Source organism: Kogia breviceps, chromosome 1 (genome assembly GCF_026419965.1).
Source record: "Kogia breviceps isolate mKogBre1 chromosome 1, mKogBre1 haplotype 1, whole genome shotgun sequence".
NCBI lineage: Eukaryota > Metazoa > Chordata > Mammalia > Artiodactyla > Physeteridae > Kogia > Kogia breviceps.
The window spans coordinates 50813289-50829721 of NC_081310.1; the positions used below are offsets into that span (position 1 = coordinate 50813289).

The 16433-nt window shown below is 36.5% G+C and overlaps 1 protein-coding gene across 5 annotated transcripts in view; it reads right to left on the minus strand.

Annotated features, from left to right (window-relative positions):
• The window catches only part of DNM3 (dynamin 3), a 579215-nt gene that overhangs the window by 477256 nt on the left and 85526 nt on the right, over positions 1–16433 (minus strand). For all 5 annotated transcript variants that reach the window (XM_067031599.1, XM_067031590.1, XM_067031586.1 and 2 more), the window contains exon 2: positions 11225–11298. In XM_067031599.1, coding sequence (XP_066887700.1) covers positions 11225–11298 — 74 coding nt within the window. The remainder of the gene's footprint in view (positions 1–11224; positions 11299–16433) is intronic.

The following is a 16433-nucleotide window of genomic DNA, read 5'->3' on the forward strand; positions in this document are numbered from 1 at the left end:
CCTAGAGAAAATAAAGTAATCAAACAAGGAATCCAATACAAGTACAGACTTATCTGCAATTTCCCCCATATTTTCCACATTCCATTTGGTTGCAAAAAAAGAGGTATCCCTTCACCCTCTTCATGAGTAAAGAAATTATCCTACCACTTTTCAATCTCTGAATCACTCTATCATTTCTTTCTCTTACATTCAATGACACCTACTTTAAGGCTCTAATCTTCCTATCATGTTCCCTTTCAAAGTCCCTAGCCCACAAGACCCTACCCAATGAGCTTTTTCCCTGTTTCAGCAACATCATCTCTCCTTACCCCATCTCCTACTCCCCTTCCTCACTCACTCCACCTCCAGACCTACTGGTCTCCCTGTTAAACTTTAAACAAATAAGCAGCTCCCACCTTAGAATCATCTAAGGTCCCTATGCCTACACAAATATCATCACGGCTTGAATGTCCACTTTCTTCATCCCCTAACCTTCTGTGTGTTTGTTTTGCTTTTTTTTTACACTTCCTGTTGGTTTCTCCACAAGAATATAAGCTCCATGATGACAGGGATATTTGCCTGGTACACAGGAATCACTCAGTAAACATTGGTTGAATGAATACATCTATCAAAAGAAAGTAGTATTTATGGAACTTATCCCAGTTAGGATACGAAGGCACAAGTAAATTGCATGAACAGTAACATATATCCCCCCTTGCTTCTTTTTGCCATTTTGTTAGCCGTCCATCAACCCAAGCCTATAGTCATACCCCAGACTTCCCTGTGAACAGTGTGCCTTTAGGGTAAAGAAAAAAAAGCAGGGGGGAAATTCTTAGCTGGCATCAATTAGAGTAGAGTACTGAAATGCAAAAGCCCCAAGGATTGTCAGGATAGTAAGTTTTCCCTGAGGGGAGAATTTCTAGTCCACTTCACATGAAGAGAGAGGAGGGGCATGAGGTATGATCCTCTCTGATTAATGGGAAGTAGTGAAAGAATGGTAAGGGGCTTAGAAGGGACAAGATTGGGAGACTGTTGACAAAAGGGTATAAGGAAGAAGCATGTGATGTTCCTCCTCAAAGGAGCTCAATGTGTAAGAACATCCCTCCCATGTCAATACTCAACAAAAAGCCCCCACTGCAACACAGCTTATTAATATTCTGGTCAATAAGTATCTTCTCTCAGTCATCCCAATATTTGCATAAGTATTTGTTGAATAAATTAAGAAATGCAAATAAAATTACAATATAACTAAAATACCCAAGAGAATCAATTAAAAATATTTTAATCTGTCAAACATAGAGTAAGATGGTTAATTTAAGAATTAAAATTAAAAATAGTGGCTTTTACATAGATCAGCAATTAGGAGTCAGAAAATATAATGGAAAAGAAAAAAACATATTCAAACTACAAGAACAAAAATAAATATGAACACCCTAACTAGAAATGTATGGATGCTGTACAAAGATCATCAAGAATTTTACCAAAGTAGGGCTTCCCTGGTGGTGCAGTGGTTGAGAATCCGCCTGCCGATGCAGGGGACACGGGTTCGTGCCCCAGTCCGGGAAGATCCCACATTCCGCAGAGCGGCTGGGCCCGTGAGCCATGGACGCTGAGCCTGCGCGTCCGGAGCCTGCGCTCCGCAATGGGAGAGGCCACAACAGTGAGAGGCCCGCGTACCACAAAAAAAAAAAAAAAAAAAGAATTTTACCAAAGTAAAAGAAAATGTGAGCAAAGGAAAGAATATAGCATGGTCTCTCTACTGGAAAAAAATATTAATATTTTAAGGATATTGATTATTCTCTAATAATCTACTGAAGTTAAAATAATTCTAGTGGCAATGGTTTTGTCTTTACAAAATTATTCTAAACTTTGACACAAACAGAAAAGAACCCCTAAATTAAAATAAATTATGGGAATAGAAAACTATCAACAGTGCATCCATACATGTATAGATTTGAGGATCTGGCATTTTAGTTCTTTACATAAGAGCCTTCCATGAGCTTTTTCCTGTTACCCTGTTTTTATTGTGGATTTACCTCGAGGAGAAACATGCTGCTTTCTTCTTTTCTGAAGATGCTGAGAGAAGATAATTTATAAGATGGACTCATTCTCTTCCTGAACCACACACCTGTGACAATTACTGTAATGGACTGGACCTTATGTGTATATGTGTATGATAACTGGAGCTTTGCTCTCTCAATCTGTTGTGCACAAAGCAGTCAGGGGGAAAAAAAACACAAAAAACAAAGTCCTGGGCTTCCCTGGTGGCACAGTGGTTGAGAGTCCACCTGCCGATGCAGGGGACATGGGTTCGTGTCACGGTCTGGGAGGATCCCATGTGCCATGGAGCGGGTGGGCCCGTGAGCCATGGCCACTGAGCCTGCGCATCCGGAGCCTGTGCTCCACAACCGGAGAGGCCACAACAGTGAGAGGCCCACGTACAACAACAAAAAAAAACAAAGTCCTGAGAGGACCTTCAAAATGAAGGAGCAGTAAGACATGGAGATCACCTTCCTCCAGAAAAATACATCAAACATATGTCGAAGTGTAGAACAACTCCTAAAGAACACTTACTGAATGCTAGCAGAAGACCTAAGACCTCCCAAAAGCTGGGTGGCTAACAGGGTTTTGGTGCCCCAGCTGGGTGTCAGGCCTGAGCCTCTGAGGTGGGGGAGCAGAGTTCAGGACATTGGACTACCAGAGACCTCCCAGCCCCACGTAATATCAATTGGAGAGAGCTCTCCCAGAGATCTCCATCTCAACACAAAGACCCAGCTCCACTCAACGACCACCAAGCTCCAGTGCTGGACACCCCATACCAAACAACTAGAAAAACAGGAACACAATGCCGCCCATTAGCAGTGAGGATGGCTAAAATCATAATAAGTTCACAGACACCCTAAAACACATCAAGGAGGTGGTCCAGCCCACGAGAAAGACAAGATCCACCAGAACACAGACACCAGTCCACTCCACCAGGAAGCCTACACAACCCACTGAACCAACCGTACCCACTGGGGGCAGACACCAAAAACAATGGGAACTACGAACATGTGCCTGTGCAAAGGAGACCCCAAACAGAGTAAGTTAAGCAAAATGAGAAGAAAGGAAATACACACATGGGTAAAAACCCACCAGAACAAACAAATGAAGAGGAAATAGGCAGTCTACCTGAAAAAGAATTCAAAATAATGATACTAAAGATAATCCAAACTATTAGAAATAGAATGGAGAAAATACAAGAACCGTTTAACAAGGACCTACAAGAACTAAAGACTAAACAAACAATGATGAATAACACAATAAATAAAATTAAAAATTCTCTAGAAGGAATCAATAGCAGAATAACTGAGGCAGAAGAATGGATAAGTGACCTGGAAGATAAAATAGTGGAAATAACTACCACAGAGCAGAATAAAGAAAAGAGAATGAAAAGAACTGAGACACTCTGAGACTTCTGGGACAACATTAAATGCACCAATATTCGGATTATACGGCTCCCTGAAGAAAAAGAGAAAAAGAAAGGAACTGAGAAAATATCAGAAGAGATTATAGTTGAAAACTTCCTTAATATGGGAAAGGAAATAGTTAATCAAGTCCAGGAAGCACAGACAGTCCCATACAGGATAAATCAAAGGAGATTTACATGCCAAGAAACATATTAATCAAACTATCAAAAATTAAACACAAAGAAAAAATATTAAAAGCAACAAGGGAAAAGCAACAAATAACATACAAGGGAATCCCCATAAGAATAACTGCTGATTTCTCAGCAGAAACTCTTCAAGCCAGAAAGGAGTGGCAGGACATATTTAAAGTGATGAAAGGGAAAAACTACAACCAAGATTACTCTACCCAGCAAGGATCTCATTCAGATTTGATGTAGAAATTAAAACATCTACAGACAAGCAAAAGCTAAACAAGCTTTGCAAAAAAAGCTAAAGGAACTTCTCTTGGCAGGAAACACAAGAGAAGGAAAAGACCTACAATAACAAACCCAAAACAATTAAGAAAATGGTAATAGGTACATACATATTGATAACTAACTTAAATGTAAATGGATTAAATGCTCCAACAAAATGACATAGACTGGCTGAATGGATACAAAAACAAGACTCATATATATGCTGTTTACAAGAGACCCACTTCAGCCCTAGGGACACATACAGACTGAAAGTGAGGGTATGGAAAAAGATGTTCCATGCAAATGGAAATCAAAAGAAAGCTGGAGTAGCAATTCTCATCTCACATAAAATAGACTTTAAAATAAAGACTATCACAAGAGACAAAGAAGGACACTACATAATGATCAAGGGATGAATCCAAGAAGAAGATATAACAATTGTAAATATTTATGCACCCAACATAGGAGAACCTCAATACATAAGGCAAATGCTAACAGCCATAAAAGGGGAAATTGACAGTAACACCCCACTTTCACCAATGGACAGATCATCCAAACAGAAAATTAATAAGGAAACACAAGCTTTAAATGACACATTAAACAAGATGGACTTAATTGATATTTATAGGACATGCCATCCAAAAACAATAGAATACACATTCTTCTCAAGTGCTCATGGAACATTCTCCAGGATAGACCATATCTTGGGTCACAAATCACGCCATGGTAAATTTAAGAAAATTGAAATAGTATCAAGTATCTTTTCCAACCACAACGCTATGAGACTAGATATCAGTTACAGGAAAAAAAATCTGTAAAAAATACAAACACATGGATGCTAAACAATATGCTACTAAATAACCAAGAGATCAGTGAAGAAATCAAAGAGGAAATCAAAAAATACCTAGAAACAAATGACAATGAAAACACGACGACCCAAAACCTATGGGATGCAGCAAAAGCAGTTCTAAGAGGTAGTTTATAGTAATACAATCCTACCTCAAGAAACAAAAAAATCTCAAATAAACAACCTAACCTGACATCTAAAGCAATTAGAAAAAGAATAACAAAAAAACCCCCCAAAAGTTAGCAGAATGAAAGAAATCATAAAGATCAGATCAGAAATAAATAAAAAAGAAATGAAGGAAACAATGCAAAGATCAATAAAACTAAGGGCTGGTTCCTTGAGAAGATAAACAAAATTGATAAACCATTAGCCACACTCATCAAGAAAAAAAGGGAGAAGACTCAAATTAACAGAATTTGAAATGAAAATAAGTAACAACTGACACTGCAGTAATAAAAAGGATCATGAGAGATTACTACAAGCAAGTATAGGCCAATAAAATGGACAACCTGGAAGAAATAGACAAATTCTTAGGAAAGCACAACCTTCCAAGACTGAACCAGGAAGAAATAGAAAATATAAACAGACCAATCACAAGCACTGAAATTAAAACTGTGATTTAAAATCTTCCAACAAACAAAAGCCCAGGACCAGATGGCTTCACAGGCAAATTCTATCAAACATTTAGAGAAGAGCTAACACCCATCCTTCTCAAACTCTACCAAAATATAGCAGAGGGAGGATCACTCCCCAACTCATTCTAAGAGGCCACCGTCACCCTGATGCCAAAACCAGACAAAGATGTTACAAAAAAAGAAAACTACAGGCCAATATCACTGAGAAACAGAGATGCAAAACTCCTCAACAAAATACCAGCAAACAGAATCCAACATCACATTAAAAGGATCATAAACCATGATCAAGTGGGGTTTATCCCGGGAATGGAAAGATTCTTCAATATATGCAAATCAATCAATGTGATACACCATATTAATAAACTGAAGGATAAAAACCATATGATCATCTCAATAGATGAAGAAAAAGCTTTTGAAAAACTTCAACACCGATTTATGATAAAAATCCTCCAGAAAGCAGGCAAAGAGGAAACTCACCTCAACATAATAAAAGCCATATATGACAAACCCACAGCCAACATGGATCTCAATGGTGAAAAACTGAAACCATTTTCACTATGATCAGGAAGAAGACAAGGTTTCCCACTCTCACCACTGTTATTCAACATGGATTTGGAACTTTTAGCCTCAGTAATCAGAGAAGAAAAATAAATACAAGGAATCAAATCGGAAAGGAAAAAGTAAAACTGTCACTGTTTGCAGGTGACAAGATACTACACGTAGAGGATCCTAAAGATGCTACCAGAAAACTACTAGAGCTAATGAGTGAATTTGGTAAAGTAGCAGGATACAAAATTAACGCACAGAAATCTCTTGCATTCCTATACACTAATGATGAAAAATCTGAAAGAGAAATTAGGGAAACACTCCCATTTACCACCGAAACAAAAAGAATATAATACCTAGGAATAAACCTACCTAAGGTGACAGAAGTCCTGTATGCAGAAAACTATAAGACACTGATGAAATAAATTAAAGATGATACAAACAGATGGAGAGATATACCATGTTCTTAGATTGGAAGAATCCACATTGTGTAAATGACTATACCACCCAAAGCAATCTACAGATTCAATGCAATCCCTATCAAACTACCAATGGCATTTTTCATAGAACTAGAACAAAAAACTTCACAATTTGTACGGAAACACAAAAGACCCCAAATAGCCAAAGCAATCTTGGCTCCCTGACTTCAGAATATACTACAAAGCTACAGTAATCAAGTTAGTATGGTATTGGCAGAAAAACAGAAATATAGATCAGTGTAACAGGGTAGAAAGCCCAGAGATAAACCCACGCACATATGGTCACCTTATCTTTGATAAAGAAGGCAAGAATATACAATGGAGAAAAGACATCCTCTTCAATAAGTGGTGCTGGGAAAACTGGACAGCTACATGTAAAAGAATGAAATTAGAACACTCCCTAACACCATACACAAAAATAAACTCAAAATGGATTAAAAACCTAAATGTAAGCCCAGACACTATCAAACTCTTAGAGGAAAACATAGGCAGAACACTCTATGACATAAATCACAGTAAGATCCTTTTTGACCCACCTCCTAGAGAAATGGAAATAAAAACAAAAATAAACAAATGGGACCTAATGAAACTTAAAAGCTTTTGCACAGCAAAGGAAACCATAAACAAGACCAAAAGACAACCCTCAGAATGGGAGAATATTTGCAAACAAAGCAACTGACAAAGGATTAATCTCCAAAATATACAAGCAGCTCATGCAGCTCAATTATCAAAAAATAACACCCTAATCCAAAAATGGGCAGAAAACCTAAATAGACATTTCTCCAAAGAAGATATACAGATTGCCAATAAACACATGAAAGGATGCTCAACATATCTAATCATTAGAGAAATGCAAATCAAAACTACAATGAGGTATCACCTCACACTCACTGGTCAGAATGGCCATCATCAAATATCTACAAACAATAAATGCTGGAGAGGGTGTGGAGAAAAGGGAACACTCTTGCACTGCTGGTGGGAATGTAAATTGACACAGCCACTATGGAGAACAGTATGGAGGTTCCTTAAAAAACTACAAACAGAACTACCAAACGACCTAGCAATCCCACTACTGGGCATATACCCTGAGAAAACCATAATTCAAAAAGAGTCACGTACCACAATGTTCATTCCAGCTCCACTTACAATAGCCAGGACATGGAAGCAACCTAAGTGTCCATCGACAGATGAATGGATAAAGAAGATGTGGCACATATATACAATGGAATATTACTCAGCTATAAAAAGAAACGAAATTGAGTTATTTGTAGTGAGGTGGATGGACCTAGAGTCTGTCACACAGAGTGAAGTAAGTCAGAAAGAGAAAAACAAATACTGTATACTAACACCTATATATGGAATCTAAAAAGAAAAAAAAAAAGGGTTCTGAAGAACCTAGGGGCAGGACAGGAATAAAGACACAGACGTAGAGAATGTACTTGAGGGCACAGGTAAAGGGAAGGGTAAGCTGGGACGACCTGAGAGAGTTGCATGGACATATATACGCTACCAAATTTAAAATAGATAGCTAGTGGGAAGCAGCCGCATGGCACAGGGAGATCACCTCTGTGCCTTGTGACCACCTAGAGGGGTGGGATAGGGTGGGTGGGAGGGAGATGCAGGAGGGAAGAGATATGGGGATATATGTATACATATAGCTGATTCACTTTGTTATACAACAGAAACTAACACAACATTGTAAAGCAATTATACCCCAATAATTATGTTAAAAAAAAAAAAAAGGCTCCCAAACTGGGAACGCCTAAAAGGTAGAAGAAGCCTGTATCAGTTTTAGGCAAATAAAATTTTGTTATTCAAACTCTTCAAATTAAAAAAAATAATAAAAATTATAAATAAATAAATAAATAGATAATGGGGGGAGGACTATAGCACTGATAGATAGATATTAAAGCAAATTATAAACCTGTTAAAAGTAAAACGCTGTAGGGACTTCCTTGGCAGTCCAGTGGTTAAGACTTTGCACTTCCACTGCAGGAGTTGTGAGTCAGGGAACTAAGATCCCATATGCCACATGGCACAACAATATAGTGTTGGCACATTAAAAGAAAAAAGATATTCAGAAATAGATTGCACTAAGAGTGGAATATAAGATAAAGGAGACTGGGGAAAAAATTATTTCTTTGTACATGAAAATAAATTTCAGAACTAAATGCTAAAAATTTTAAAACATATGGAAAGGAAAAAATTATGCTAAATATTTACTTTTTGTTAAATGTAAATGTATAGATTTTATAACCATAAAGAGTAAACTTTCTATACATTAAAAATGATATAATCAGACTATAAATCACCAGAAGGGCAGAGACTTTGTCCTAGTCACTGCTATATCACCAGAGCTTCAAATAGTATCTGGTACATTGTAGATTTGTAAGCAATTTACTTTTTCCAAATGACATCATTCAAGTCTATTCCTTTGGATCAAACTTCGATTTTTTTACATTAAGAAATGGTTTAAAATGCCTACAATTTCTACCCAAAAAGTGAGCTGAATTGTGATTCAAAATGCAAAAGGATTGTATTGACTCAATCAATTTGGGAAGTATTGCCATCTTACATTAAGTCTTCCAATCAGTGAACATGGGATGTTTTTCAAATTAACTAAATAATAGTTTGTAGTTTTCATAGTATAAGTTTTGCTCTTCTTGTAAATTTATTCCTAAGTAGTGTATTCTTTATGATGTTATTGTAACTAGAATTGTTTTCTTACTGCAAGTTTTTGATTGCACATTACAAGTGTATAAAATTACAATTGATATTTGTATCTTTATCTGGTATCCTGTAACCTTGTGGAGCTCATTTATTAGTTCTAATAGTTGTTTAGTGACTTCCTTAGGAATTTTTATGTACTTGATCATATCATCTGCAAATAGAAATAATTTTACTCTATCCTCTCCAATATGGATGTCTTTTATTTTTTTTCTCTTGCCCAACTGTGCTGGCTAGAACCTCTAGTACAACACTGAATAGAAGTGACAACAGTGGACATCCTTGTTGTATTCCCAATACTAGAGGGAAAACATTCTGTCTTTAACCATTAAGTATGATGTTAGCTGTGAGTTTTTCATACATGTCCTTTATTAAGTTGAGGAAGTGCCCTTCTATTCCTAGTTTGCTGAGTGTTTCATGATGGAGTATGGGATTTTCTTAAATGCTCATTCTAAGTCTATTGAGACAATCCTGTGATTTCTGTTTTCATTCTGTTGATATGATACGTTACTTGATTTTCAGATATTAAATCAATCTTGCATTCCTAGGATAAAACAAAGTGACTCTCAAATTCACATAGAATTTTAAAGGACTCAGGATAGCCAAAACAACCTTGAAAAGGAAGAACAAAGTAGAAAAACTCATACTTCTGAATTTCAAAACTAAGTACAAAGCAAGGGTAATTAAGAGAGTATGGTACAGGCACAAATACAGAGATATAGAAGAACTGTATAGGCTTGGGAGTCCAGAAATAAACCCATATATCTATGGCCAATTGATTTTCAATGAAGGTGCCAAAAAACATACAGTGGAGAAAGAATAGTCTTTTCTAAAAATGGTGCTGGGACAATTGGATATATACATGCAAAAAATGGAGTTGAACTCTTACTTTGTACCACTTATAAAAATTAACTCAAAATGGATCAAAGGTCTAAATGTAAAATCAAAACTGTAAAATTATTATAAGAAAACATAAGGGTAAACCTCCATGGCCTCGTTTTTGTAAATTATGAGGCATGAACTTTACAAGTGCTTCAATCTTAAGCATTCAAAGAAATTGTTAGGAAAAGTAGTAAAATCCTCAAAAAGCAATAGGCAAAGATTTTAAAAAAAAACAGCCAATTCACAAAAGAAGAAATACAAATACCAAATAAACGCACACAAAAAATTCCACATCACCAGTTATTGAGAAACAAAAATGAAAACAAAGCTCATTTGCCTATCAAATTACCATAGTGTTAAGGAGAGGGACAAAAACAGCACATTAGATATAGATCCAGATATGGATATAAACATAGATATAGATACACATACACTATACATATTGATAAATGGAATATTGCCTGCTATATCAGTAAACAAAGGATGTCACAGTTATCAGTGATTGCAGCCACCATGGGAGGGTGAGCTGGTGAGCCCTGAGGAGACTCAGGATGTGAAAACACAAGATACTGACCCCAGATAGCTGAGGTGCATATCAAAGAAATGATTTCATTGAGCCCAGACTCTTGCATCTTCCCAGTCACAGAAAAATGATAAATTCCTTGAGATATCCAGTTTCTTTTATTACCAGTAATCTTTTGTTCCTACTACCTGCCCTTTGTTGCAAAACTCCTATATATCCTAGCTCCCCAGTTGCCTCCTCCAAGCAGGTCTCTCAGGGTTACTTGAGATCTTCCTCTCAGGCTTTAAATCCTAAAAATTCCCACCGAATAAAACACAGCTCTCAACTTTTAGGTTGTGCTTTTTTTTTTTTTTTTCAGTTGACAATATGCATACAGGTGTTAGATGGATGTTAAATTACTTTTAAAACACACACACACACACACGCAGGAAGGAAGGAAGTATACCAAAGGGGTATTAGTGGTTATGCCACACTGTAAAATTATAAATATATTACAATGAGAAATGAGACTTTCCATTTAATGTAATAAAGGGAATTTAAAAGGCAATGAAGAAGAGGGCATTTTGGAGAGAAATATAGGCAGCTACCCATAGCAGAGTGATCACAAAAATGTTTCTGTTGCTACAATCCAACAGCCAGGAATGGAGACAACAGGTACCATGGGATACACTCATCCATGTGGCAAACATCTTCATTCATTACCTGCTTTGGAAGTAACAAGCTGCAGCACAAGAGGCCTTCTCGTTACAATGCCTGACCCTCGAGGGAGAAAGTCCCTAAAAAAAAAAAAGAAGGAATAGATTAAGGCATATTAAGGAATTCTGATCACCTATAAATTTATAAATCAAGTTCCACAGAAATTCCAATTCTCAACCTTTCAATGCATCACACATCTAAAGAATGCTAGACCCACCTTATAAAAGAGATATTTGCAAAATAAAAAAGACCCAACTTATAAAAGAGACATTTGCAAAATATAAGAGACAATTTGCAAAAAAAAAGAGACATTTGCAAAATAAAATAAAATGCTAGACCCACTTTATAAAAGAGACATTTGCAAAATAAAAAATGGGGGTGGGGAAGGGTCCTAATACTGAATATTAACCCATGTGCATTATCATAATGACCTCACTGGAATATGTAATTCATTCATTTAGCTGGAATTAATAAAAGTTTGCATTAAACTATTGTGTATTGTCAATTCATTTTTATTTTCAGAGAACAAAGATGTACAAAAATATTTGCTGTGGAAGTTAATCCTTAAACTCTTTGGTAATTAAAAAATTCATCACTGCGTCCAGCTTCAAGATCAATATTAACACCATGAAATACTGACCATTATAAGAGGTAATAAAGGCACATTAGATTGTATCTTCTAAATACCTAATTTTTTCTCCAATTAAAGGTCACACAAAACGTGGGATTAAGCAGAGATAAATATTGCATATGTAGAAATTAACAGCAGAAAAAATACTGCAATTTGATTTTTGTTTTTTCTCATTCACGATAGATAGGAGCTTATAAAAAAGGAGATTTTTCAAATAAATACTGTGTTTAAAATGGCATGTTAATATACACTAAACCAATAAAACTGCAAAGAAAGTATTTTATAATTACATCTATAATGCCACATAAATCAGTACCGATTCTGCAATGTCAAAGAGAATTCATCAACACACCTATAACACTGTTTTTAAAGACATTTAGAATGACTCACAACTTTTAGAAGCATTATCATTTTAAAAATCACAGAATTCCATTCAAAATAAATTTCGGACTCAATGGCAATGTTTCCCAAAAAGTGGTTCCAGGACCACCAGAAAGTGTTATAACCACAGATACCCAGGATCCATTCTGAACCTACAGATTCAAAATATTCAGAGAAAGATGTGGCATCTATACTCTTAACAAACTCCAGGGGATTCTGATGTTCACCATGGTTTTCTTATCGAGTCCAAGCTTGCTCTGCATGCCACACAACAGACTAGTGAATAGGAGATGAGGTGTTGAGGCAAGGAATAGCAACTTTATTCAGAAATCCTGCAGACAAAGAAGATGGCGGACTAGTGTCTCTGAAAAACTATCTTATCTGGGTCTGGATGCCAGTTTCTTTTATAGAATCAGAGAGGGGGAGGTGATGAGGAAGTAAAGTAAAATGGCCATAAGTTTTGCAAATATCACCTGGAATGGCCAGCCTCCAGGAGGGGATGTGTTAATTTCTTCTTTCTTGCAGCCATCCATAGGTGGACAGGGTCAGGATGTACAAAGGCACTTTGGTTTAACATTCAGGCAGAGGGGCAAGGTTACCTGAGGGAGGCCATTATGTATGATTATAATAACAAAAACAACAAAAAGCAAAGGTTAAAGTCAAAGAAACAGATCAAACATGGAGTCCAATTTAGCTCTTCCCTGTTACAGTTTGAGAACCACTGGTCTCAAGTTAGTTACTTAACAATTTAGTGGGTAATAATGGCATGGGATATACTATGAGTTTTGTAGGAAAATTGACAGAACACAGCTTCAACACAGATGGGATTTCAGTAACCAACAGCTTATACAATTGGTAATGGTCACTGAGAATGCTACAAAATCCAAGGCTTTAGCTCCACTAATACTTTGAAATAGAGAGTTACAGAGATAAAATTAAGCAAAATTTCCCCTACTTACAACTAATTTATTTTGCAAGTGCTAGTGTAAATTCTGACAGCCTCCTAGCTAAGTTAATGACTTTACTCCTTGACTCCAAGGGCTAAGTTTCATTTGGAATGTCACTATATGTAACTAAAACAGAGAATAGTGAAATTACAGACTTGTTTTTGCTCTTAAAAAATGCCACCTGAATAAATAATATGATTTACTTATCAAAAAAATTCACTGAAAAACTAAGAAGTGCTAGGAAGATGTTGTGGGCATGGGCCTGCACTAGTTAGACACCAGGAGTATGAAATCTAATGGGAAGATAAAGACATACATGCACAAAGAAAACCATTAAGAAGGGAGCAGATAAATTACACTAGAGTTCAGAAATGAGAGAGACACTCTCCTTTTAAAAACATCCGAATACATGTAATCAGATATTCTTAATATTCTTCAGGAACTGTATTAGAATAGTTGTTAGTTTGGATGTTTTCAGTAATCACTTTAAAAAAAAAACAAGGAGAGCATCTACTCTGTGCCTAGACCTAAAAAGGAAAAGTTAATTTGAGAATCAAAATGGATAAAAGGAAAATGAAACAAAACTCCAGAGCAAAGAGCTGGAGGCCATCTGTTTGAGTTATTAGGGCCATGAATGAGGTTTTAGGATGTATAGATGCCAAAGATAAATATACATGTCTTAAATGCCTAAATAATAGCATTTAACAAATCAATATTTTCTTTAAGAAAAAGATGTAGAAAATAAAGAAGGAGAGAAGGAAGAAAGAAGAAAGGAGGTTTAGTTACTTAATACCTTTATGCTGGATCTGCTTCAACTCATGCTTGTGACCATATATTTATAATGTAGATTTAGTAACAATCATTTGAACATTATCAAAGAAAAAGAGAAGGTATCAAACATCTTAAATAACAAATAATTATCATGTGTTTGTCTAAAAAGTAAGCTGACAGACATAGCTAACACTTTTCTCTACATTTTTATTAAGGAAACAGAACTTTGCTTTAAGAGTAATAAACGTTTTCAAGTATCCCCTTCATGGATCTCACCAGTCCTACCTCCAACACATACATTTTCACCAAAAGTCAAAAGATTTGGTAACCAAATCCTGCTATTTTGAAGGACAGCCTGACTTCATAGGAGTATCTGAGTGCCACAAAGCACTAGAGAGAAATTTCTCTCTTCTGAAGACTGAGTGACTAATCTGGAACCCTGAAGATTCACGTCAATCTGATGACCCAGCAGCATGAAAACCATATGCCCAGCACACCCCTGCTGTGAGAGCTAAGGGGGTAAGCCCTCAAATGAAACACAGAGAACCTCTCATTGAACTCTAGTTCTGCCACTGAATGGGCAAAATTCTCTAAACCTCAGTTTCTTTTTCTACTAAATTGAGATAATTCTATGAATTAAAGGAAATGCAACACATGGGAAATTTTTAAAAACCAAAGCACCACAGAAAAAAAGTAGTACTATTATTATGCTACAATACAACCACAGGGTGTTTTCCCTGATATTTTAGCATCCTCTCGTGTAAAAAAAAAAAAAAAAAAAAAAAGCCTTGACAATTTTTAACATTTCATGAATGAAATTTGGAGGTGAGGAGGCTCAGATCCCACCTGAACTGTCCCCTTGATATTGACTGACCAGCTGCACTGGTTTGGAAAACTCAGTTCCTTATTCCTGCCTCCATTAACAGGGAGCCAAGGCACTGATACAAACAATAATGAATAATTCATTAGCCACTGAGTACAACCATCCATTTGAATTTTATTATTTTCTGTCCAATAGGTGGTTGGTTCTCCTGTAGGTAGATCTTACAGAAAAATTACTTTGCTAAATTAATGCAGAAAAAAAGACTGTGCCTTTAGTATTACTGTGGATTTAAATTTGTGTTCCATTTTCCTGAAAAATGGACCTTCAAGGTAGAGCAAGAAGAGTAATCTGGAGACTAAGCAGTATTAAATTGACTCCCTTCTTTAGCCTGAATGCCTCATCTATGATTGGACTGTACAGATTTTTAAGGCAGCAGTAGTGCTTCCTTCTCTATGCCACATAGCAGCTATGATTCAAATGTCTTTCTTCTCTCTCAACCCACCTCAATAACGTATTAATCTACACAGTCTTAACAGCTAGTCTTCAGACAAAAAGTCAATGCTCTTTCATGGTTTCCTGATTCCTGAACAAAAAGGAGAGAACAGTTCCCATGCTATGGTCTAAGAACCACCTTGATAACATTTCTTACTGGCTCTTCCAGAAACTTAGTTATCAAGAAATATTATCATTGCTCAATTAGGAAATGATTGATCTTTGGACGCCTAAAAAGAGAGCAATGGCTGTACCAACAAAGCTAAAAGGAATTTTCCCCCTTAGCAGAAAATAAACTATGGACATGCTTTTGTTCAATATAGATGTAATGATGACTAACCAGGTGATCTGTTCAGTAAATAAATGTCTAACATCTGCCCTTGACTGAAGCCAAGAGATGTAACTCATACCCTCCAATACGTTAATTCATGTAGCTGATCCATTCAAAGCCAAATCATCTTAGTCTTGTGGAGGGGAGTGGGAAATGAAATGTAAATGACTACAGTAAGCATAACAGACTCTATGGTTAAGCTCCACACAAGTTGAAGTATGGATGCAAAGCAGGGAATAATCTATTCTGCTTGGGGGACCAGCCAGAAACAATTTCAGAGAGACATGAGATAAGGAGGCATTCCACAGGGGATCCACAGGGAATGTGTAAAGACATGGGAGATCTACATAACACAGAACATTATGGAACTGTAAATATTAAAGAAAGGTCAGAATGAGGTGGAGAAGTCTCTGGAGAAGGAGGCAGGAGGAGACCTTAGAGGCTTCACTTGTATTTTTTTCTTCCTATGAAAACAGGAGAGCACTGAAGAGTTTTCAGTGATCAGATTTACAGTTCACTGGGGGACTCTACAGAGAATGTTGAAAAGGGAAAACAAAAGACAGAGAGGCTAGTCACTAACCAGTCTAGGTCATTGAGGAAGAAGATGATAAAAGTTATTCAAGGCAGTGATAGTGAAGATGGAGAGAAGACGACAGAGAGAATGGACAACTGACAGGACTTAATGATCACTTTGATGTGGAATGAAATGATATGAAGGAGTTAATAGCCACCAGGATATTTCTGGTTTGGGAAGCTGATTGAATAGTGGTGCCATTAACCCGAATAGGAAATACAGAAATATTTGGTTATAGCTGATATATATATAGTATCTACCATGT